At 35.8% G+C, this 26,721-nt stretch overlaps 1 protein-coding gene, 1 long non-coding RNA gene and 1 pseudogene across 2 annotated transcripts; 1 reads left to right on the top strand and 2 right to left on the bottom strand.

Moving 5' to 3' along the window:
- Positions 1 to 306: 306 nt before the first annotated feature.
- On the top strand, positions 307 to 14,823 carry LOC107813083 (nudix hydrolase 8-like; annotated as a pseudogene).
- Positions 5,223 to 6,345, bottom strand: LOC142180578 (uncharacterized). The gene is made up of 3 exons (XR_012709188.1): positions 6,135 to 6,345; positions 6,003 to 6,037; positions 5,223 to 5,330 (listed from the first exon to the last, which is right to left on the bottom strand). It is a non-coding gene; the product is annotated as an uncharacterized LOC142180578 (long non-coding RNA).
- A 164-nt stretch (positions 14,824 to 14,987) lies between the features above and the next one.
- Positions 14,988 to 23,800, bottom strand: LOC107813084 (disease resistance protein At4g27190-like). Its single transcript, XM_075252722.1, is given in 4 exon segments — positions 14,988 to 15,194; positions 16,150 to 18,619; positions 22,478 to 22,767; positions 23,701 to 23,800. Coding segments are annotated over 3 exon segments (2,820 nt in total). The 3' UTR covers positions 14,988 to 15,194; positions 16,150 to 16,189.
- Between the last annotated feature and the right edge of the window lie 2,921 nt (positions 23,801 to 26,721).

Below are 26,721 nucleotides of genomic sequence, written 5' to 3'. Positions count from 1 at the left end.
TGCCAAAAACATAGACATCTGCTTTAACTTTATGTCAATTTCCATGTCATAATTCATCTCCTTTGTATACTATCTTCTTTGTTTTTTTTAGTTACAGTTCTTGACTGGTTTTGTTCAAATTTTAGTTTTCTCGGGGGGGGGGGGGGTGAAAGAAAATATCTTGTTTTTAGCATTCAAAAAACGAATCTTCAACTTTTCTTTTTAATATATAAATTACGTGGTTTCCTTATCTGGGGTTATTTATAAAGCTGTCAAGATTTTGGGTTTTCATTTGGACTGTGGAACTGAACTGAAGAATTAGTTTAAATGGAGCTGAAATATGTTGATTCTAAGGCAATATCAATGTCTAAATCAGTTGGTATGGGAATGATGAAGTTTTCTAGTTCATTTTTAGACTCGAAGCTCGAGTTTGGTGTCAATGTAGCTCCCAAGTTTTGTTCCCGTAAAAAAATGTGTAAGCACATCGTCATAAAATGGAACAGAGAAAGTACTATTTTTGTGCTTAGACTATTTACTTATTGTATCCAGATTTTGGAGAAACCCAGACATAAGCTACTTCTTAGAATAGTTGTTTCTGCTATGTTGCTTGGACCCTCCAAAATTGTTGTCGCACCAGTTTCGGATCCTCCAAAAATGCATATTGAAAGGATCCGACACACACCTGGTGGTATTTTTCAAGAGTCCGAGCGGGTTTAATTTTTTGATAGTTGAAGTGAAGAGGAGAGTATGTTTTGAAGGACAAAGCATTAGCTATGCAGATAAAAGCATTTCATGTTTGTCATTTAGTTGTTGTAATGTTTGTTGGGTGTTTCATAGTTAACTCGAGTTCAAGTGTTCAATAGGTGTAAATCTTAGTTGAGGTGTCTAAGTGAAAAAATCAGGCAAGTTTAAGGGGCCGTATGCATTCAGCCTCATTCGTTCCGCTTCTCTCATGTACTAAGAGATTTGTGTTTCTTGTTGAATTATGTGTCCAATTTGTAGACGTTGTGGTCACACAATTCAACATGGAATGAGATTTCAAGTCCTGACGCCATCGATTAACATAATATTTCTGCGTTCTTAGCTAAGAAAAAAGTATCATGCTCGCAGTTGAATCATACTGTCAACATAAAAGTGGTTTCTCTCTAATATTTCCAGTCATCCGTTTTAGACGAGCTTAAGTTTGTGAATTCAAGTAAGTCCGCTCTTGTCAAAATGGCTCTACAATGAGGCAATATAAAGCGCATAATTAGCTTTTAGAGATGCATTTCCTGTTTCTAATGCAGTCATTAAGAAGAATATTATCGACGCGTTATTAGATAACATCACTGCTGCTGCTAAATGAGAATGTTGCTGTTTGTATCTGACAATGAAATTGAAATATTGTAATGTTCTGTTTTACCTTCATGACTTTTAGTGAAGGCTTCTTATTTAAGAACTTCTTATGATGCTACAAGCTCAGTCACCAAAAAGAATTTCTTAGTGGACACTTTTTCTTAGAGATAAATGGTACAAACCGTACAGGTTTGATGCCTCTGATGATGAATATGGAGGGGTAATCGTCAACGCAGAAAGACTACCATCCAATCCAGCCAAATTTACGTCTGTGCTTCGTGCATCTCTCGCTCATTGGAAAGTGAAGGTACTTCATTAGCAGCAACTACTATATTAGAATAGTCGCAAACTTCATGAGTAGATTTGTTGTCTGGTGTTGATTACTACATAGTGTTATCAAAGGCGAAAAGTGCAAAAAGGCTCTCAGGTCCTTTGGAGCTTTAAGCACAGAGCAAATAAAGTGTGTGCTTTAGTGAAGAAAGGCGCAAATGGGAAAAAGTATAGTCCAAGACTAATGATTATAAGCATGAATTGAAAATATACGGACAAAGAAATTGAAAAAGATCTACGACAAAGTGAAATATCATTTGTTTAGCATCGCTTACACTCATTGGCAAGGAAAGTACACCTTAGAGCCTTGATGACAACCCTAAAGTGCCTGCTAAGCGCTCAACATGTTTTGAGCCTCGCTTCAAGATTTAAGCGCGCTTTTGACAACATTGTTACTACATGGTGGAAGCCATTGCATTTTCACTTCTTTTCTCTTTATTTTCAACAACTCTTGTGATTATAAAACACATTTTGAATGTTTTCCAAAAAAATTCACCATTTTTGTCAAATATCATTAGATCTTATAAAACACATTGAGCTAATTAATGACTCCCATTGCAGGGGAAGAAGGGAGTTTGGCTTAAGCTACCAGTGGACAAATGTGATCTAGTTCCTATTGCAATAAAGGTATTATATCACTTTTCTTAAATCTGTAAGTTTTGGCGTTAGTTCTTTTGATATTGAATGCTGGCTAAAAATAATGGTCAAACTCTAAATTTTTGTAGGAAGGATTTCAGTACCATCATTCAGAAAAAGGACATGTCATGTTGACTTATTGGATACCAGATGAACCCTGCATGCTTCCTTCTAATGCATCTCATCAAGTTGGAGTTGGAGGTTTTGTGATCAATGATAAAAATGAGGTGCATATTTTTCTATTTGGATGAATCTCCTATTAACACGTATAAGCTTATGAAGATCATTATGCTTGAAATATATCGAGGGTCTATTGGAAATAGCCTCTCTACCTTCTTAAGGCAGGGGTAAGGTCTGCGTACACACTATCCTCCCCAGACCCCCGCTCATGGGATTACACTGGGTTTTCTGTTGTGGATATATAATTTAGAGAGTGTATCTGATATCAGTCATCTTCTGGGTCTAAGATTTTCTAAATTACGCAGACTTAGATATTCTCTGGTGTGTAAGCTTGAGATGTCTCTTTAACGTTGGTGGAGCTTTTTCTGTACCGAAGCACCTGGAACATATTGAAATTGTCAATTGTGATGAGCTGGTAGAGTTGTTTGTGCAATGCGGCTCAAGTCAGACGACACTTGCCAACTCAGAAATTCCAAGAGTTCAGAAGTTACTGTTGAGAAACTGTCCAAGCTTAAGAACTCTAGGCGAGCCACCCAATACGTGGGAACACCTGCAGGAACTTACGTTGATAGATTGCAACCAAATAAAGAAACTGCCTCTGTCTATTCAAACTTCCAATAACATCAAAGTAATAGGAGGAGAATCAGAATGGTGGAACCAATTGGAATGGGATTCTGACAACTTCAAGTCAAATTTAGAGCATTGTTTCCAATCAAATTAATACTGACAGAAGGATATCATTATTTAAATTGCAAGTAAAACACCTTGGTAAAAAAGAAAATATCATATATAGTATAAAAAGGTATTACAGAATTGGGGGATTGAAAATAACAACAACAAGCCCAGTGATGTCCCACAAGCAACAAGTGGGGTCTGGGGAAGTTAGTGTGTATGCAGACCTTACCCCTGCCCTTGGAAGGTAGAAAGACTATTTCCAATAGACCCTCGGTCAAGAAAGATAATTGGGGGATTGGAAATGGAAAGGTAAAATTGGCATTGCGTAAGATAGGAGGGTTAGAATGTCTTGTGTTCAAAGTTGAGGTGTTCTATTTTTAACAGTTGTAGTTTTCACCCTTTTGTAGCTAAAGGAAAAAGGTAGTCATGAAATGGAAGATATTTACATTTGAAATGTCTGGAAGTGATGATACAAACGGTTGTAAATGGTTTTAATACAATTCCTCTATTTTCTTTTCCTTCCTTTCCCCATATTGACTCAAGCGAATTCTTTCATTACCTCCCTGGACTGATCACTTTTATAAGGTCTTAGATCCACTCTTAGCTTTACCTCGGGAAACTTATACTTAATAAAAACAGATTTAGGGTGTATTTGGTAAGATAAAAGTCATTTTCCAAAAAATATTTTTCAAAAAATGACATTTTTTTGAATTTTTTTATCATGGTAAATGTTTTTTATTGTTTGGTTGGAGAGTCCAGTACCCGCTGAAGTGAAATCCACTTCAGCATCATCAACAGGCACAGAAGAAATGGAAAAAATTGGATTTGTAGACTCTCCTCAAGATGGAGGGGAAGAAATATTTTCTAAACAGACTGATAATATTGTGTAAGTGTTATATGAAGTTCATACTTCAAATGTTACCAAGTATGTTGAGCTTGACTCATTGTTGCCTCATGCAGGAGTGGTCTAGAAAGGCATAAGAAGGAACTTCCTGCACCAGAAAAACAGAGTTTCGAGCCAAAGTTAATCGGTGGAGTTTGTTGTGATGCATTTCGTGTCTTATATTTTTTCAGCCAATAATTATTCCTTGTTTGTACTATTTTTCTTCTTTTTGGTTCTGATATTTTGATTGCTTGACTATATATTGAGTAATTTTTTTTGTTTAAGTTGTGTTGTGTAGTAAACTGGTGTTGTATCTGTGCTTAAACACTTCCGGGCATTCTTAAATTGTACATTCAAAAATTTGGCATATGTCCTTGCTTTTGTACAATTAGGAGCTAAAGTGCCATTGAGGGATGAAAAACTTTTTGGATAATCACTTGAAAAATATATTTTACATATATATAGAGTCAATATCTTGTAGATTACATATACACAAAATGACCAAGTGATGTTAGTCATTGTGAGTGGTGAAGTGTAATATCCATGCTGATTGTGATGCTAACTGGCTTGACAATTCAAATATGGATCATTAACTGTGTTGAAGTACAATGTGGAAAGTTTGTCATCAAATTTGGAAACCAGTTGATGGACAGACAATTCGCAGTAACGCTTCCCTAGTCGAGCGATAAAAATGTCAATTATTTTCTTGAACATGTCATCTCCTTGTATTAGGGGCTGCTTCACAAACTCAGCTAGAGGCATCCACTGCATCGCGAACAGAAAGGTAGGTTAAGTAAATGTGAGGTAGCATAAAACCACACACACTAGTCAGAATTGGGTCTGACTCAACTCCTAAAGCTAGATCATGAGGTGAAGATTGTCCAAAATCATATAAGAAAAGAACTATCACATTTTCCCAGTCAATATGAGATACATAACATCCCTTGCACGCCCAGGATTGAACATCTTGTGCGTGGACAATATAGTGTGGCCAAAGCCAAGAACATGGATGGGTGTGACACAAAGCCAAGAACAAGGATGAGTCTGAGTTTGTCTGAGTCTGATACTATGTTAACAAATATGGCCATTGGCCTAATTTAACATAAAAAGCTAGCTCGTCGGGCGAGGAAACAACAAATTTCCCCAACCCACGTGGAACATTAATCAATTTTTATTGCTTGTTAATTTATACAATATGCTTACCTTAGCGGCCTTAATTTCTAGATCATCAACCATGATCTGTTTTGACAAGGGTTTTAATAGGCAAACGAAGAACAAGTCCGACTTTTCAAAGGCCACGTTTTGTGCATGCCTGAAAGAGGACATTGATAGGTGTTAATTAAAAAATGGAGACTGTAAAATAAACAATTAGATTCCAAAATTTTACTAGCATTTCACTTGACACTTTAAACTAAATTTTGGAGTGTGATTGTCTCAAATAGCATGAGTGAGAGCAAGAAGCTCAATTAAGCTTGAAGATGGGACAGTTTTTATTGTAGTTGGAAGAAAATAAATCTTATATTTCTATATCAGATGCACATCCTTTTTGATCCATTTGTTACATCAGAAAACAAGAAGTATCCTAAATAGTGAAGTCTAGGGGAGCCTCGGCTCAATGATAAAAGTTGTCGCAGTGTGACTTCAGTGTGACCAAAAGGTCACGGGTTCAAGTCGCAGAAACAATGTAACCTATTGTATAAATTGCAAGGTAAGGCTATGTACATAAGACTCAATGTGGTCCGGCCTTTATTCGAACCTCACATATAGTGGGAGCTTAATATACTGGGCTGTGTTTTTTTAGAAAGCAAGAAGTATTCTAAACTTCTACATTCTTTGTGTGTCTGAGACAAAGTTTGCTCGGATACTTATCGTATCAACATTTCATGTTCTTAAAAAATAGCTAATATAGCTCTTCCTACCATTAAAAAAAGGTATAAAGTAATCACGATAACTATGGTCCTTTGAAGAGGAAGAATTTTGTTACCTGAAAGCCATAACCTCCACAAATTCAGTATCAATCTGGAAAGAATAATGAGAAAGAAAATTCTATCATTTTAATTGTTCATTATAGATTGCTTGTCCAAGTAAAAAATATGTTTAAGTGTGGATTTCTTACCCAAGTTTTCTCCTTCACTTCTCTCACAACTCCAGTAAAGATCTCCTCTGACTTTATTTTGACACAAGAACAATGTTTAAAGAGTATGAAGCAGATCTCATGTTTCATTATTTACCTCAGTCAAAAAAGTGACAAAGATGTTAAGGTCAAATTGTAATACAGGAACATACCTCAAGAATGAAACCAGTTCGTATTTTCCATAAGCCTGAAAGAGCCGGCGCAAAATGTTTCTCTTGTACGATGAGCACCTAAATCAGTATTTTATTAGGCTATGGGACAACACCACCAACAACAACAAAAAATACAGTGTAATCCCATGCGTGGGGTTTGGGGGTAGTGCGGCGTACGCAGACCTTAACCCTACCTTAAGAATGTTGCGGAAGCCAAATGTATATAGTGTGAATAAGTCACAACTACTATACCAAAAATTATGACAGCCACCAAATAATAAATAAGACAATAAAGCAACAATAAAAGGAACACCAGAATTTACGAGGTTCGGCTAATTTTGCCTACTCCTCGGACACAACCAATATTTTATTCCACTTCAAAAATACAAGTGAAATAATACTAAAGAGAGAAGATACAAATGCCTTAAACAGATGAGAAGGCAAATGAGAGGTGTGTTTAAATCCTAAACATTAAGTCTTCTTTTATAGGGGGAAATCCCCCCAACCCTTCTTTTCCCACTGATGTGGGACAAAAGGTTTTGCCAAATTCAACAAATCTCCACCTTGGCAAAATTTCACATCTTCAATTTTCTCTCAATAACAAATTTTGATTGTGTCTTCATCTTCAATCTTCAGTTTTCAACAATGTTGATCAAATCCAAACAATGTTGAAACTTGACCGCAGTCACCACCTTTGTCAGCATATCAGCAGGATTCTCCGTAGTATGAATTTTCTTCACTGTGACTCCACCTTCTTCTATGATTTCTCGTACGAAATGATACCGAACATCAATGTGCTTCGTCCTTGCATGATAAACTTGGTTCTTCGCTAATTGAATAGCACTTTGACTATCACAAAAAATTGTGATACCTTTTTGTTCAACACCAAGCTCCTTTAGCAATCCTTGAAGCCAAATTGCCTCTTTCACAGCCTCTGTAATAGCCATGTACTCTGCCTCTGTTGTAGACAAAGCAACTGTTGACTGCAAAGTAGACTTCCAACTAACTGGTGCCTTTGCAAAAGTAAACACATAACCAGTAGTTGATCTTCGTTTGTCCAGATCACCCGCAAAATCTGAGTCACAATATTCAACTACAGACTGATTGTCTTCCTGCTCAAAAACTAACCCGACATCTACAGTATTATGAATATACCGTAGAATCCACTTCACAGCTTGCCAATGCTCCTTCCCTGGATTGTGCATATATCTGCTAATAACTCCAACAGCTTGTGAAATGTCAGGCCTTGTGCAAACCATTGCATACATCAAGCTACCAACAGCATTTGCGTATGGTAACTTTGACATATACTCTCGTTCAGCTTCATCCATTGGCGACATAATAGTACTTAGCTTAAAATGGGAAGCAAGTGGAGTACTAACTGGCTTAGTCTTGTCATCTATGCCAAAACGTTGAAGTACTCTCTTCAAATATTCCTTTTGAGATAAACAGAGTTTCTTTGAACGTCTATCTCTAATTATCTCCATGCCAAGAATTTTCTTTGCCTCACCCAAATCCTTCATCTCGAACTCCTTCTTCAGTTGAATTTTCAACTTATCAATTTCTTCCGAATTCTTGGAAGCTATCAACATATCATCAACATATAGGAGAAGATATACAAAGGAACCATCTTTAAGCTTGTGCAAATACACACAATGATCGTATTTGCTTCTCTTGTACCCTTACCGCAACATAAACTCGTCAAATCGCTTGTACCATTATCTAGAAGATTGTTTTAATCCGTACAACGATTTTTCAAGTTTGCACACCATATTTTCTTTTCCAGCAACTTTGAATTCTTCTGGCTGAGTCATGTAGATTTCCTCCTCCAAGTTTCCATGTAAAAATGCAGTTTTTACATCCATCTGAACTAGTTCCAAATCCAAGTGTGCTACCAAAGCCAACATAATTCTAATGGAGGAATGTTTTACAACTGGAGAAAACACTTCATTGTAATCAATTCCCTCCTTTTGAGAATATCCTTTGGCCACCAATCTTGCTTTGTAGCGAACATCTAATTGGTTAGGAAATCCTTCTTTCTTTGCAAATACCTATTTGCACCCAATTGCTTTCTTTCCCTTCGGGAGATTGGCCAATCTCCATGTATGATTCTGATGAAGGGACTGTATTTCATCATTCATGGCAATCCTCCACTTATCTTCTTCTGAACTTTGGACAGCGTCTTTATAAGTGGTAGGAACATCATCAGCTACAATTGAGGTTGCACAAGCAACCGTCTCTATGAGACGAACAGGTTTCGTTATTGTTCTTTTTGGCTTGCTGGTTGCTATTGATTCAAGTTGTTGTTGAGGTTCCTGAGTTGGAATCTCCTCTACTGGCTCTCCTTCCATAGGGTAATCTTCATTTGTTTCCTCCTCTGCTTCTTGTGTAGGAAAAATAAATTTTCCCTCAAACTCCACCTGCTTAGAAGCACCTTTATTTTGTTTGGTATCTTCTGTTACCTTATTTACCATAGCAGATTCATCAAAGGTAACATCTCTGCTGAATATTACTTTCTTTGTCATAGGACACCATAAGCGATATCCTTTGACTCCAGAAGTAATTCCCATAAAAATAGCCTTCTTTGCCCTTGGATCCAATTTTGACTCTGTTACATGATAATATGCAGTTGAGCCAAACACGTGCAAAGAGTCATAATCTACAGCAGGCTTTCCATACCATTTTTCAAATGGTGTCTTGCCATCAATAACAGCAGATGGTAGACGATTAATGAGGTGGCATGCATATGTAATTGCCTCAGCCCAAAATTCTTTGCCCAAGCCAGCATTGGACAGCATACATCGTACCTTCTCCAGCAAGGTCCGGTTCATACGTTCTGTCACTCCATTCTGTTGTGGTGTATGTCTAACAGTGAAGTGTCGGACGATGCCATCATTTTCACAGACCTTATTGAAATGATCATTTTTGTATTCACCTCCATTGTCTGTGCGAATACACTTGATCCTCTTGCCTGTTTGATTCTCCACCATCGTCTTCCATTTTAGAAAAATTCCCAACACTTCATCTTTGCTCTTCATTGTATACACCCATACTCTTCGGGAAAAATCATCAACAAAGGTTACAAAATAGTGCTTCCCACCCAATGAAGGTGTTTTGGAAGGACCCCAAACATCAGAGTGTACATAATCCAAAATGCTTTTAGTATTATGGATCGATGTACCAAATTTAACCCTTGTTTGTTTCCCTTTAACACAATGCTCACAAAACTCCAAGTTGCAAGCCTTGACTCCTTTTAACAATCCTTGATCTGATAGAGTTTTCAAGGATTTTCCTCCAGCATGTCCTAAGCGCATGTGCCATAGCTTGGTTGCTTCTGCCTCTTTGTCGTCACTGGATGTCACTGTCGTTGTCCCAATAACTGTACTGCCACGATAGCGGTACATATTATTATTCTTCCGATTAGCCTTCATTACCACTAGTGCACCGGAGCATACTCTCATCACTCCATTTTCTGCAATGATTTTGAACCCTTTTGATTCAAGGGCTCCCACAGAGATGAGATTCTTCTTCAAATCTGGTACATATCGAACATCTGTTAATGTTCTAATCATTCCATCGTGGTTCTTTAATCGTATTGAACCAATCCCATATGAGGTAAGAGGGCTGTTATCCGCTGTGTGAATAATTCCATATTCTCCTTCTTGAAAATCCACGAACCAGTCCCTGTTGGGACACATATGATAGCTACAAGCCGAGTCCATCAACCATATGTCTGATGATGTTGATGACTCTGTTGTAACTAATAAGAAGTCTGAATTATCACAATCAGCTACATTTGAATCCATAATGGCCTTTCCATTATTATATTTGGTCTTATTCTTCAACTTCGGACAGTCTTTCTTCCAGTGCCCTTTTTCTCGACAAAAGGCACATTCATCTTTGTTGGGTCTGGATCTTGACTTGGATCTTCCCTTCTTTGTCCTCATTTGATTTTGAGGACGACCCCCCACAAATAGTGCTTCTCCTTCTCCTCCCTTCTGTTTTTCTCGCTTCCTTTGTTCATAGCTGTACAAAGCCGAACAAATTTCTCTGAGAGAAACTTCGTCATTTCCATGGAGTAGAGTAGTTTCAAGGTGCTCGTACTCATCAGGAAGTGACGCCAACAACATCAAGGCCAAGTCACCATCATCATAAGTTGTATCCATATTTTGCAAATCTGTGACCAACCTATTAAAACTGGTGATATGTTCATTCATCGTGGTACCAGGAACATAGGTGAAGTGAAACAGTCTCTTCTTCATGTACAATTTATTTTGACTGTTTTTCTTCAAAAATTTATCCTCCAGTGCTTTCCATAATTTACTTGCAGAAGTTTCCTTTGTGTATGGATATTTCTGCTCTCTAGCAAGGTAGGATCAAATGGTACCGCAAGCAACACGGTTGTTAATTCTCCAATCTTCTTCTCCAATAACATCTGGTTTCTTTTCTTCAATGGCCAGATCTAGCCCTTGTTGAAAAAGGACATCTAGAACCTCGCCTTGTCACATCCCAAAATGTCCGGACCCGTCAAATATTTCTACCGCAAATTTCGCATTTGACACAATTCTTGTCATAAGCGAAGATGCCAATGATGACGTGTTGTTGACACTTGATGTAGATTCTTCTTGTTTATTGTCTCCCATATTTGACACAAATATTATTTAATAGCTGACGACACAAATCAAGATTATTTCTTTTCTGATGTAGAAGATCAGACTAAGCTGCAACCACAGAGCATACTCAAACAGAACCTTGACTCAGTTACCAAGATAAATCTTTTCTGATGTGGAAGATCAGACTATGCTGCAACCACAGAGCATACTTAGACAGTACCTTGGCTCTGATACCAATTGTTGCGGAAGCCAAATGTATATAGTGTGAATAAGTCACAACTACTATACCAAAAATTATGACAGTCACCAAATAATAAATAAGACAATAAAGCAACAATAAAAGGAACACCAGAATTTACGAGGTTCGGCTAATTTTGCCTACTCCTCGGACACAACCAATATTTTATTCCACTTCAAAAATACAAGTGAAATAATACTAAAGAGAGAAGATACAAATGCCTTAAACAGATGAGAAGGCAAATGAGAGGTGTATTTAAATCCTAAACATTAAGCCTTCTTTTATAGGGGAAAATCCCCCCAACCCTTTTTTTCCCACCGATGTGGGACAAAACGTTTTGCCAAATTCAACAAAGAAGGTAGAGGAGCTGTTTCCGATGGACCCTCGACATATTTCAAGCATAATGATCTTTATAAGCTTATACATGTTAATAGAAAAATATGCACCTCATTTTTGTCGTTGATCACATCTTATAAAATACATTGAGCTAATTGATGACTCCCATTGCAGGGGAAGAAGGGAGTTTGGCTTAAGCTACCAGTGGACAAATGTGATCTTGTTCCTATTGCAGTAAAGGTATTATATCACTTTTCTTAAATTTGTAAGTTTTGGCGTTAGTTCTTTTGATATTGAATGCTGGCTAAAAATAATGGTCAAACTCTAAATTTTTGTAGGAAGGATTTCAGTACCATCATTCAGAAAAAGGACATGTCATGTTGACTTATTGGATACCAGATGAACCCTGCATGCTTCCTTCTAATGCATCTCATCAAGTTGGAGTTGGAGGTTTTGTGATCAATGATAAAAATGAGGTGCATATTTTTCTATTTGGATGAATCTCCTATTAACACGTATAAGCTTATGAAGATCATTATGCTTGAAATATATCGAGGGTCTATTGGAAATAGCCTCTCTACCTTCTTAAGGCAGGGGTAAGGTCTGCGTACACACTATCCTCCCCAGACCCCCGCTCATGGGATTACACTGGGTTTTCTGTTGTTGTTGTTATTGTAGTCCCATAGCCTAATGAAATACTGATTTAGGTGCTCGTCGTGCAAGAGAAACATTCTGCGCTGGCTCTTTCAGGCTTATGGAAAATACCAACTGGTTTCATTCTTGCGGTATGTTCCTGTATTGCAATTTGATCTTGGTCGCTTTTGAGTTTTGACTAAAGTAAATAGTGAAACATAAAATCTTGATACTTGACTCCTTAAACGCTGTTCTTGTATCAAAATAAAGTAAGAGGAGATCTTTACAGGAGTTGTGAGAGAAGTGAAGGAGGAAACTGGGATAATAAATCCACAAACATATTTTTTTTACTTAGATAAGCAATCTATAGTGAGAAATTGTAATTAAAATGATGAATTTTCTTTCTCATTATTCTTTACAGATTGATATTGAATTTGTGGAGGTTATGGCTTTGAAGTAACAAAAATCTTCCTCTTCAAAGGACCATGAATTTTTCACGATTATATGCCTTTTTAGCTCTAGGAAGATCTATATTAGCATATTTTATAAGAACATGAAATGCTGATACGATAAGTATCCGAGTAAACTTTGCTCAGACACACAGAGAATATAGAAGTACGATTTGCTAGACTTAACTGTTTAGGACACTTCTTGCTTACTAAAAAAGGACAGCTTAGTGCACTAAGCGCCTGCTATGTGCAGGGATTGGGTAAGGTCGGACCACATTGGTTCTTATGTATGTAGCCTTACTTGAAATTTCTACAATAAGTTGTTTCTGCCACTTGAACTTGTGACCTCCTGATCACACTGCGACAACTTTTATCGTTGCGCTAAGGCTCCCCTACACTTCATTGTTTAGGACACTTCTTGCTTTCTGGTGTAACAAATTGATCAAAAAGGATGTGCATTTGATGTAGAAATATATGATTTATTTTCTTCCAATTACAAAAAAACTGCCCATCTTCAAGATTAGTTGAGCTTCTTGCCCTCACTCATGCTATTTGAGACAATCACACTCTAAACCTTAGTTTAAAGTGTCAAGTGAAATGCTGGTTAAATTTTGGACCCTAATTGTTTATTTTACGGTCTCCATTTTTTAGTTAGCACTTATCGATATACTCTTTCAGGCATGCACAAAACGTGGCCTTTGAAAAGTCCGATTTGTTCTTCGTCTGCCTATTAAGGCCCATGTCAAAACATATCAAGGTTGATGATCTAGAAATTAAGGCTGCTAAGGTAAGAATATTGTATAAATTTAATAGGCGATATGAAAAGATTTGATATCTGTATTTCCTTCACTAAGTGATATATTCAGTCTAATTCATCCCCTTTATACTTTTTATTTCATCCACTACGTGTATTTTATGGAGGAAAATATTGATTAATCTCAAGAAAATTGAGAAACTACTTATTCCGTCATTTCAGAATATGGGCCATTAAAATCTAACATTAATATTTAGAATATACTCATCTATTGGCATTTTCATTCTTGTTTAATGTTCCACATTGGTTTGGGAAATTTGTTGTTTCCTTGCACGATGAGCTAGCTTTTTATGTTAAATTAGGCCAATATTCATTTTTCTTAACATGATATCAGACTGAGACTCAGACTCATCCCTGTTCTTGGCTTTGCGTCACACCCATCCGTGTTCTTGGCTTTGCGCCACACTATATTGTTCGTGCACAAGATGTTCAATCCTGGGCTTGCAAGGGATGTTAAGTATCTTATATTGATTGGGAAAATGTGTTAGTTCTTTTCTTATATGATTTTAGACTGAGACTCAGACTCATCCCTGTTCTTGGCTTTGCTTCACACCCATCCGTGTTCTTGGCTTTGCGCCACACTATATTGTCCATGCACAAGATGTTCAATCCTGGGCTTGCAAGGGATGTTAAGTGTCTTATATTGATTGGGAAAATGTGTTAGTTCTTTTCTTATATGATTTTAGACTGAGACTCAGACTCATCCCTGTTCTGTCTCAGTACTCATCCCTGTTCTTGGCTTTGCTTCACACCCATCCGTGTTCTTGGCTTTGCGCCACACTATATTGTTCGTGCACAAGATGTTCAATCCTGGGCTTGCAAGGGATGTAAAGTGTCTTATATTGATTGGGAAAATGTGTTAGTTCTTTTCTTATATGATTTTAGACTGAGACTCAGACTCATCCCTGTTCTTGGCTTTGCTTCACACCCATCTGTGTTCTTGGCTTTGCGCCACACTATATTGTTCGTGCACAAGATGTTCAATCTTGGGCGTGCAAGGGATGTTAAGTGTCTTATATTGATTGGGAAAATGTGTTAGTTCTTATATGATTTTGGACAATCTTCACCTCATGATCTAGCTTTAGGAGTTGAGTCAGACCCACTTCTGACTAGTGTGTGTGGTTTTATGCTACCTCACATTTACTTAACCTACCTTTCTGTTCGCGATGCAGTGGATGCCTCTGGCTGAGTTTGTAGAGCAGCCCCTAATACAAGGTGATGACATGTTCAAGAAAATAATTGACATTATTATCACTCGACTAGGGAAGCATTACTGTAGATTGTCTGTCCATTAACTGGTTTCCAAATTTGATGACAAACTTTCCACATTGTACTTCAACACAGTTGATGATCCAGATTTGAATTGTCAAGCCAATTACCATCACAATCAACATGGATATTACACTTCACCATTCGCAATGACTAACATCACTTGATCATTTTGTGTATATGTAATCTGCAGGGTATTGACTCTGTAAATATGTAAAATATATTTTTCAAGTGATTATCCAAAAAGTTTTTCTTCCCCTCAATGGCTCTTTAGCTTAATTGTACCTAAGCAAGGACACATGCCAAATTTTTGAATGTACTACACAATATAACTTAAACAAAAAATTACTCAGTATACAGTCAAGCAATCAAAATATCAGAACCAGAAAGAAGAAAAATAGTACAAACACGGAATAATTATTGGCAGAAAAATTACAAGACATGAAATGCATCACAACAAACTCCACTGATTAACTTTGGCTCAAAACTCTGTTTTTCTAGTGCAGGAAGTTCCTTCTTCTGCCTTTCTAATTCACTCCTGCATGAGGCAACAATGAGTCAAGCTCAACATACTTGATAACATTTGAATTATGAACTTCATATAACACTTAGACAATATTATCAGTCCGTTTAGAAATATTTCTTCCCCTCCATCTTGAGGCGAGTCGACAAATCCAATTTTTTCCATTTCTTTTGTGCATGTTGATAATGTTGAAGCGGATTTCACTTCAGCAGGTACCGGACTCTCCAACCGAACAACGAAATACATTTACCCGGATAAAAAAATTCAAAAAATGTCATTTTTCGAAAAATATTTTTTGGAAAATGACTTTTATCTTAGAAAACACACCCTTAATCTGTTTTTATTAAGTATAAGTTTCCCGAGGTAAAGCTAAGAGTGGATCTAAGACCTTATAAAGGTGATCAGTCCAGGGAGGTAATGAAAGAATTCGCTTGAGTTAATAGGGGAAAGGGAAGGAAAAGAAAATGGAGGAATTGTATTAAAACCATTTACAGCGTTTTGTATCATCACTTCGAGACATTTCAAATGTAAATATCTTCCATTTCATGACTACCTTTTTCTTACAGCAGTTTTTTTTAAAAAAAAAAAAGAAGAGAAAATGGTTTATGATCCATAGGGTAAAAATATGCATTTTAAAAGGTCAACTGAGACATGAAAGGGGAACGCCTTTTGTTCAAAGTTGAATGGAGAGGTTTATCTTTTGCTACAAAATGTTTGAATCGGGACATATCTCAAAGCTACACCAGTAGACTACCTTTTCATCTTTCTTGTAAATGAGTTTTGACGTCTAACAGGAAATAAATGAAGAAGTCTAGGAACATTATGAACACTTTCGAACAAAAAGAAATAGGACAAAATCAATGCCCAAATTATTAGTTCTAAATAAAAGGATGCTAGTGGACGAATAATCAAGTATAGTGCCACTGACATTTTCATAATTGAGAAATCTAAAAGTGTATCGGTAAATCACCTGAAATGCAGTGGAAGTAGCCTCAACTTTGATCCTTTTGTCAGTATTGAACTGGTTGGAAACAATGCTCTAAATTTGACTTGAAGTTGTCGGAATCCCATTTCAATTGGTTCCACCATTCTGATCGTCCTTCTATTACTTTGATGTTCTTGGAAGTTTGAATAGAGAGAGGAAGCTTCCTTATTTGATTACAATCTATCAACTTAAGTTCCTGCATGTGTTCCCACGTATTCTCTGGCTCGCCCAGAGTTCCTAATTCTCGTAACTCTCTTAACCATAACTTCCGAACTCTAGGAATTTCTGAGTTGGCAAGTGTCGTCTGACTGGAGCCGCATTGCACAAACAACTCTACCAGCTCATCACAATAGCTAATTGCAATACGTTCCAGGTGATTCGGTACAGAAAAAGCTCCACCAACATTAAAGAGACATCTTAATCTTGCACAACGGGAAATATCTAGTCTGCGTAATTTAGAAAATCTTAGATCCAGAAGATGACTGATATCAGATACACTCTCTAAATTATTTATCCAGAAGAGGCAGAGATGTTCCAGATTTGGCAGAGGGTCAAACCGTCCACTTCCTTCTTCTGCTGGTTTGAAATCACAAGAACAGCCACTTACTGTAAGTTCTTTTATTCCATTAAAACTGTTGTATGCAATCAACTTCCTGAGACCCTTGCAGTTTTCCAAGCACAAATTTGAAGCAAACTGCAACATACCTGAGAGCTCTCCCTTACTGAAAATTTCACACTTCAAGATAGCTATATTCCTTGGTGAAAAGTTGAAATCTATAGGCAATTTAGTTTCCCCAACTACAATGCGAAATCTTTTCAATCTAGACATCCAGGTGTGGTCTCTATTAGAAACTGATGAGCTATCCAATTTGATGGAAAGAGAGGTCAGCTTCTGTAGAGAGGAGAGCTCATCAAAACAAGTCGATTCAAGACGGGTACCCAGCACATCTATCATTTCAATGCTTGCCAATTTGAGAAGAATTCCTTGGTCGATGCTCTTCAAATAATTTGCAGTTAAACGCCTCAGATCTGTCAACTTGTCCATTCCTTTCGGCAGACGATGTAACCTTGTATCATCGCAATCAAGCAATTGCAAATTGCAAAGATTACCAATAGGTGGTAACTCTTTCAACTCCTTGCAACTTTGTAGTATTAGAGCACGTAATTGACATAAACTATTGATGGAAGAACGCAGTGCTCTAATACCAGTTCCACTCAGATTCAAAACTCTTAGGGCTGGAAATGCAAGAAAAAGTTCATGGGGAATATTTTGAAGGGGATAATTATCTTGCAAAAGTAGAGTTGTTATCTCTGGGCATTCCATCAAGCCATCAGGTAGACATTTAATGCCGTTGCTTATGAAAGATATTCTATTGACAGAAGTAGACATTTTAATATGTGATATATCACTCAACCCAATTCCAGCTTGAATAAGAGAATTGTGCTCACCCCCAAAGGAATTAGCTATCCATATAGCAACATCGCGAACCACGTCATGCATCTTCACAGAGTTCAACGTATGGGCTTCTAGTAAGCACGCATCTTTTAGAATCTCAATCATTGTAATTCCCCTGTTGTAGGCTTCTTCATGCGTGTTACGTTCTCCAAGGAACCCCTCCGCCCACCAACAATGTATGAGATCATCTGTTGAAATAGCCGCTGGATATCAGGAGCAATACTAGAAACAACTTTGAATGTCGCCTCCCCTTTTGTTCACATGTTTGCTTCTTTGCTCTGAGGATAATACAATATCGTGAGATTCTAAAGAATCAAAACTCCACTTGATGACCTTGTAAACCTTATCTTTTACATCTGTGTTGTGAGGTTCGGACATTCTAAGTGATCCCAAAGCATCTTTCCAAAGCTCGACCCTCTTCTTCCCTCTCATAGATGCTCCGATGACAGTGATTGCTAAAGGTAATCCATCACACTCCTTTGCAATTTCCTCTGCAACTGGTTGAATATGCTCCAGATTGGCAATATCTCCCGCATTTTTCACAAACATTTGCCAAGATTCTTCTTCATCAAATGTCAACACCTTCATTTCGGTGTCTGTTTTCATTTGCCTACAAACATCGAAAAAACGAGTAGTAAAAATTATCTTGCTTCTTGCGGCATCTTCACGTTGGGGAACACCTACATGATCCAAATTTATAGCTTCCCAAACATCATCGAGTATAAGAAGGAAACTCTTTTCTTCCTTGAGCCTCTGATGAATTCTGCCTGCAATGCGTTCTACGCTTTCCTCACTGTCTACCTTTAGGTTTAATCTGTTGGCAATTTGTGCTTGAACCTTTCTTATGTGTGTTGGCGGTTTGGGCACTGTAACCCATACCACAACACTAAAAGACAGTTTAGAGCTTGACGCAGCAGTCTTTAGGAGCTCATTGTTCAAATTCTTCACCAAAGTCGTTTTGCCGACTCCTCCCATTCCCCATACACCAATGATGCATACCTGAAAGGATTCAAATACCCAAAAAAATAATTTACCAAATGAAAGATGCAACAATGGCTTTACAAAAGGAATCTAGAAACTTACAGAAAAGAGGCATAAGCTTTGATTATTCATTCATAATCTCCTAGCTGAAGGATGTCGGGGGTCTATTGGAAACAGCCTCTCTACCCTAGGGTAGGGGTAAGGTCTGGGTACACACTACCCTCCCCAGACCCCACTAGTGGGATTATACTGGGTTGTTGTTGTAATCTCCTAGTTGAACTATTTCAACTTAATCTCCACTACCACCTAAAGAAAAGATATAGTAGCCCTCATTTATCTATCTACACTATATACTATTATAAAAGCACGAAGATCCATAAATGTTGATCCACTTTTTTAACCATTAAAAATAGATTTCAAATTGGACAGAATGGTTGTACTTACTTTCCTAATTTTTTAGAACTTTAAAATCAACTAAAAATTCGCATTACAAATATTTCTTTATTTGAACTGTGTAGGAATTCCTAACGGTTTATGAATTTAAAGACATCTTAAAGGTAAAAGTCTAGGGATTCGTCAACAAATAACAACAACAATAACCCAGTATAATCCCACTTAGTGGGGTCTGAGGAGAGTAGTGTGTACGCAAACTTTACCCCTACTCTGGGGTAGAGAGGCTGTTTCAAAATAGACCGCGGCATCCTTCCCTCCAAGAACTTCCCACCTTGCTCTTGGGGAGACTCAAACTCACAACCTCTTGGTTGGAAATGGAGGTTGCTTACCGTCAGAATATGTCATTTGAAAGATTCAAAAAAAAAGACATTGGTTTAGCTCACTTGTTCGGATTTTAAAGATGATGATAGTAATAGATTGATCCCAGTTATATGATTAAGAAAAATCTGCAGCTGAAACCTTCACTTCAGGATCGATTGAATATATTAATTTAGCTTAATCTAGATCCTTCTCTATAAGCACTTTCAAAAAAAATCACGACTGTACTGGTGTACGAAATGAGTATTTTTCGAGTAAGTTTTTTTATCCTCGTGTGCATAAAGCATAAACTGACACACAAAGTTGCATCCGATTATTTATTTTTTTAAGAATATATGTCAGACCCATCCTAAACTGAAACAAATTGCTACATTGTAAATCCATTGGTCAACTTATAGGTGTAAAGAGTCACAACAGGAAGAAAATTAGAGCTTTTAGTCTAGAGGGGAAAAAATTACATAAATTAATTATAATTAAATTTTTAAAAAGCTCATTCTTTTCTTTTATTTATTATTTAAATATTTATATAGTTTAAGGTTATGAATTGCTAATTGTTTTCCATAAAACATGTTTTCAGAAAATATAAAACAAACAAAAAAAATTGCCCAATTAAACTAGAATTATATGTTTGGGAAGTCCTAATTTTAATAGGAACTGAATATAGACATGAGAAAAAAAACGTTGCAATTAGCTAAGAGATCAACTTCTTTTTCTAATTTTAACATGAATTCCATAAAACTCCTTTCAGGATTGTATTAACGGTGGGGTCCAGCCCATATGTGAAAGAAGAAAAGCTTGTTCTTTCTTCCTTTGGTCAAGCCAGCCAATTTAGAAAAGATTTGGGCGGCTGATTTTTTTGTAGTAGTGTTGATGTATACATCAACATAGGTATTCTGCAGCTATAAATAAGTGTCTCTACCTTCATTGTAAGATACACCAACAAAAGAGAGAAAGAAAGAGTAAGGTTTCACAGACAGGGTATAAGAAAATAGTCTGTGAGAAAAATAGAGAGTGAGTGATATTGTAGTGAGGTGGGAATATCAAAAGAGAGTTATTTCTTTTTGAGTGTTGTAGTGGTCTTTTGAGTATTTTACTCGGACCTATAAAGAGTAAAATTCCTTACTATAGTGATATCAGTTGTTCCTCTCGGGACAGTGGTTTTTTCCCTTATTCAAAATGGTTTTCCACGTAAAAATCTTGGTGTCATTGTTACTCTTTTATTCTTGTTAATTATCGTATCTCGGTGCTACGTTATTATTCCGCTTTTATTACCGTGAATATTAATTTTGTAGGGGGCTTATTCCCAACATTAACGTAGTGATTACAGTTGTGAAAGAATCCTAAAACTAAACACACTTAGCGTATTCTTCTTTTTTTCGTTTATTATTTTTAAATTTGAGTTAGTCAAGAATTCCTTCCTACTCATTAACAGGCAAAAAATAAGGGGATGAGGACTTCTATAGGGTAGTTTTTTCCTTTGTTGAGTTAGGTATAAAGAAAGAACATTTATTATTTTTAAGAACTTACGCTTTTATTTTAATAACTCAAATACAATTTTTAGTATAATATTTATTGATTTAAAAGTATATAACAAATATCTAATTATTTTAGATTCAGTATTATATCTAAAATAACAATAATTTTCTTAAGATATTCCTGAATAATACGACCTTCAAATTCAACTAAATACATGTGCAACACATACCTTTTTATTTGATTTTTTAGTTTATAACTCAAATACATTTTGACATAATATTATTTATGTGTCTTTTTTTATTTATTATCATTAATAAGGATACATGTGCAATGCACGTACCCAGAGATTAGTACCATTATATAGCACGAAACCTCAACACTAAATAGTGGTCGACCTTTTAACCCTGTAAAATATATTTTCCATTGGACAAAATTATAATTTAATTATTTTTCTAATATCTAGGAATTTAAAATTAACTAAAACTATGATTATTAAATCTTTTCTTATTTGAGTTACATAGGAAGTCCTAATATTTAAAATTTTAAAGTCGATTTAGATTTTATCTTATATAAATCTTTTCCTTATTTGAACTATGTAACATAACTATAATTTCCATGCTAATTTTCTAATATTTAGGACTTTAAAAAAAACTAATTTTTAATTATAGATTCTTCCTTCTTTGAACTATATAGGAAGTCTTAACACTTAGAACTTTAAATATCTCTCTCTCTATATATATATATATATGTATGTATATATAGATATAGATATGTATGTATGTATTTGAACATATTTCCTACTCAAATAATTTTGGATTAACTAATTAGCAAAAGAATTAACTTTAGTCATTTTCCAATATTATCATACAAGTAAACTTATTTTTCAAGTAGATCAGGTATATTAACTTGTTTCCATAAAAAGAGCATTGATGGTGAATAAATTTAGAAAGTAGAGCAAAATTGATTATTGTATATTCCTAAAAGTCAAATTGGTAAAAATGCAAACTTGACGGAACAAGAATATTGAAATGTAGATGTTAAAATATATTCCAAATGAGTTGACATTTATCACCTTTTCCTTTTGCATTATTTCAACAAATAATAGTTTCTTATATTTCTATTATACATTAAGTTATATATTGTAAAATATAACTCAACATTAGTCATTTCTTACCTTATATTGTCACTTAACATTTTGTTCCCTATGAGCTATAGAGCCAACCAGTGGCGGATACACATGGGGTTGGTGTCACGTGACACTGCTTCGCAAAAAAAAATCATTAAATAATTTTTAAATGATAAATTAAAAGAATAAATAACAGATAAACTAAATTGAGTGACACCGCTTGGACAAATGAGGTGCTTCAGTCTAGTGGAAACACATGTCACTATGTTACTTAACTATTGTTAATCGATAAATAAAATTTTCACCAAATAAAAGAAACCAGTATTTGAGAAACAAATAAGTGGAAAAAAAAAATTGGTGTAATAAAAAGAATTTTTTTTTCCGAAAAGATATTTCTTTCACCAATTTAAAAGAAAAGTATCTATACTTCATAATTAGCTTAAACTGAATGACAATTTGAGAAATGACAATTTGAGAAATTAACTCTTTAATTCGAACAATACCTTATCATCTTCTAACAATCGTAGAATTTCGTTGAGATTTTTTGTTGCTGTTGACTGGCCTTCAATTGATGGTCCTGGGATAAACTCCACTCTTTTTACCTGGTAATTTTCTACCACCAAATTTTGTTGCGGATAAGTTTTTTCTATCCATCCACTCCTAATCAGAGGTTGCAAGAGGAATGGCTCAGTGCTCCGTTTTCCTTCTTTATTTAAGAACTTGTTTGGATGGTTGTTACCTATTGTATTGTATCGTATTGTTATATTAAATACGATATTTATTTTTATTGTTACTTAAATTTTATTGTACCGTATCGTTAAATCCATTGTTACATAATAATGGAAAGTGTCACTTTATGGAACGACCGATTTGGTGTGGTCGCGTTGTTACCTTATTTTTTTCTCTTATCTTGTCCTTCCTTATTATTAAATAGTTCTACTTTATTATTTACCCTACCTTTTTATATAATAATTCTATCTCTTACCTTTCTTATTCTTTATAATATTGCAAGTTTATTCTTCATATTGTTGGTGCATAACATCATGCAATGACAACAATCAATACAATCTAACCAAATATTGTATAATAATAAAACGATACAGTTCAGTATAATATAATATAATACTATACGATGCATCATCATACATAACAACCATCTAAGCGAGCTGTAAGGCAGAATTCCAGGAAAATCTTCAATGAATTTTAAACAATTGTTGTGGAGCCTCTTCAGTCTTGTGAGATGGGACAACCATTTTCTTTTTTCTACTATTTAATTGACAAAGCAAACATATAGAAAGGAAAAGCAGAAAAGGAAAGTCCACAGCAAGAGAATTTTGGATTATATAATAACTAATATAAGAAGCTTAAATCTTTTTATTCCTTTATTCTAGAGACAAGACTGAAGCGAGGGCTTTTCTCATTTTTATAATATATGCCTTCAATATTTAATCTTACAAAATCTATTTGAATTTTCCTTTTAAAGTACCACAAGAATCTATGTGATCCATTCTTTTAACTTTTTTAACATAATTTCAAAGAACCCAAATTTACCAAGAAAGCTCTAAACTTCAATCAATCAAAACCCTAAATCAATTACTAAAATACCAAACCAGAAGAAAAGAAAATTAACCTGATAAAATTTGTTCCTGAAACACATTAACATCATCGATTAGGTTGTAATTTGATTCGATCTTCAGAAAATTCTCTCTTTGACGAATGATTCAACCCGAGTCTGCTGGTTTTGCAACATGTGAACTAAGGCGTTGAACAATTCGTTCCATTTCTCTGTATCTGAAGAATTTTTTTGCTCCTTTGAGCTTCGCCATTGCAAATCGATAAAGCTGGAAAAGGAGAGGAAATGGCGGGTGGGACCACTGAGTTCCAAAATAAAATTGGAACGCCAAAATAAAATGTAAGCTATTTATACAAGCGGAATTATTTCTGACAAATTGCCACTTTTAACATCTGCTATTAATATAGTAGCCACAGTTTAAAAGATATCAAAATTTAACCACTTTTTTATACGAAAAAAATGTTGGATAAAAGATACCAATGAACTTTGATACGGAACAAATTTAGCAAATTATGCTGGAATTCGAAAAATTGACAAATAAAACACCAGTAAAATGTGTTGGAAGTTAGAAAAATTTAATGGAGTTTCAAACCCCATGATTGAAGAATAGATTACTTCCGGAAAACAATGACAAAAATTACTACAATTGAGTCTTTTCTTTTCTTACTTTAATTAACTATGATCTAATTAAACATTTTTATTCGAGCAGAATACATAATTACCCCTTTAACTTAGTCCCAATTTTTCTAAAATGTGACTTATTACTTTCTTTTTCACTTTTTCGCCCATCATCTTCTACTCATCATATTTTTATCATTTTTGGGCCACCAAACAACCATCAAACTAAAACCACCCGTTGAATCATCAAAAGAAACCACCAAATAAACCATTACCAGACCACCAACGTCCAACTGAGAAATAAATAAATCATACAGAGCTTGTTCCCAAATAGTGAAAAAAAATCGTGAAAACACTAGTCTAATTTTCCCTTTGCTTTCTTATGTAAATAATGAAAATTTTTAAACCCCATTAACAATACTATTGTCCTTGTTTAGAATAAAAGTTTCAAAGCGAAAAAATTGCTCAAAAATGATGTAGTGAATATTCTGACAAGAATAATAGTCTCAATAAAGAAAAAAAATATAGATTTGTCATCGAAGTAAATTTTTAGAGAAAACATAATGGACGACCTATTATTTTCTTTGACTCAACTAAACATTTTTTGTGATTGGATTTTATTTTCTATGGCTCAAACAAATAATTTTAGTAAAATAAAAGAGTTGGGTTTGTGGTTAATGAGATATAAACGTGTAACGACTCGATCGGTCGTTTTGAGCATTTGCACTTCGCTCGGTTGTTTGAGGGCATGAGTAGCCATGTATGATGTATTATGACTTACGTAAATCGTCGGTTTTGGTTTTCAGGATAATCGGAATAGATTCAGAAGAATGATTATCAGCTTGAAGCTTTAAATTTGAAAGGTTTGACCAAGTTTTGACTTTTTAGTATTTGTTTCGGTTAGCTCAGTTAGGTGATTTTGGACTTAGGAGCGCGTCCGGATTGTGTTTTGAAGGTTCGTGGTAGAATTAGGCTTGAATTGACGAAATTGAAAATTTGGCAATTTCCGGTCGGCAGTGAAAATTTTGATGTCGGAATGGAATTTCGGGAGTTGGAGTAGGTTCGTAATGTCATTTTTGTGATATGCGTGCAAAATTGGAGGTTATACGGACGAGGTTTGATAGGTTTCGGCATCGGTTGTGGAAGTTTGAGGTTTTAAGTTCATTAAGCTTGAATTGTGTGTGATTCATGCTTTGTTATTGTTTGATGTGATTTGAGAGCTCGATTGAGTTTGTATGGTATTTTAGGACTTGATGGTACCTTTGGTTGAGGTTCTGGAGGTCTCGGATGTGTTTCGGGTGAGTTTTGAGCGAGTCCGGGCATTTCTGGAACTCTGATATTGTTCTGGTGCCTTGAAAACGCGGACCTCGGCAAAATTTCATGGACTACGAAAGGGGGGTGCGGACCGCATAATGTTGGTCACGGCCGCACTCCAGAGGAAGTTCTCAAATTCACTGGTCCGATTTTGGAAGCCTATATCTTTTGATCTACAAAGAATTTTGAGATGATTCAAAAACAAAAGTTGTAGCCCTTCATGACTAGTTTTCATAAAGGTAAATAAGTCATTATTTGGACATCTGTAGAGAAAGTTATGGCCAAAATAATAAATCCTGACAGTGTAGTCACCAAAAAGTGCGGCCACACCATTTTTTCGCGAACGCCAGGCTTGTGAGGCGCGACCACGCTTAGAAGTTCGTGGACCGCGGTGAGGAAGTTTAGAGAACACTATATAACCGAGGGTTAGGATTTTATTTCACATCTTGGACATTGGGAGCTTGGTTGGAGGCGAAATTTTGGGAGTTTTTGAAGAAAATTATCTGGGTAAGTAATTCTAACTCGGTTTTGGCTAATATTTATGAATATATTATTGAATTCATCATTTGATTCGTATTGGGATGGAATTTGTGGGAAATTGGTGGAGTTTCATAAAATAAATTTTTGGGAATTAAAAGCTTTTTGAGGTCAGATTTGAGTGAAACTAGTATGGTTAGTCTCATAATCGAATGGGTTATCGGATTTTGCGACTTTTGTCACATTTTGAGATGTGGGCCCGACTTTTGAGTTGACTTTTTGATTTTTGGCCTAAAGCTTAGCATTTTCTTATGGGATTGATTCCTTTAGCTCGTGTTGATTGTATCGAATTATTTATGACTAGATTCGAGCATCCAGAGGTCGATTTGAGGGGCAAAGGCATCGCAGAGTAGGATTTGGCGTGGTTGAGGTAAGTAACGCTTTCAAACTTGGTTCTGAGAGTTCAAAACCCTGAGCTATGTGTTATGTGATCAGTACTAAGGTGACACAAATGTCAAGTGACGGGCGTGTGGGCGTGCACAGTGAGAATTGTGGCCTGGTTCATTCCGTGGCACTCCGTAGTGACTCTTCTTGTTGATATCCGTGTTTCTATTATCTTTGCCCGAAAGCTCTTCGTGTTTTCGAGCAAAGAGGGGCAGCTGTGAACACCTAATTTTTGACAACATTTAATTTTTTATCACTTCTTTTATGTAAATATTTTAGGGGGTTTTAACCTACTATTATTTTAGCTTTATTACACTTTTT

This window comes from Nicotiana tabacum, chromosome 5 (genome assembly GCF_000715075.1).
Source record: "Nicotiana tabacum cultivar K326 chromosome 5, ASM71507v2, whole genome shotgun sequence".
Classification (NCBI taxonomy): domain Eukaryota; kingdom Viridiplantae; phylum Streptophyta; class Magnoliopsida; order Solanales; family Solanaceae; genus Nicotiana; species Nicotiana tabacum.
The sequence above is the reverse complement of the archived record's forward strand: the minus strand, read 5'-3'. Positions and strand labels throughout refer to the sequence as shown.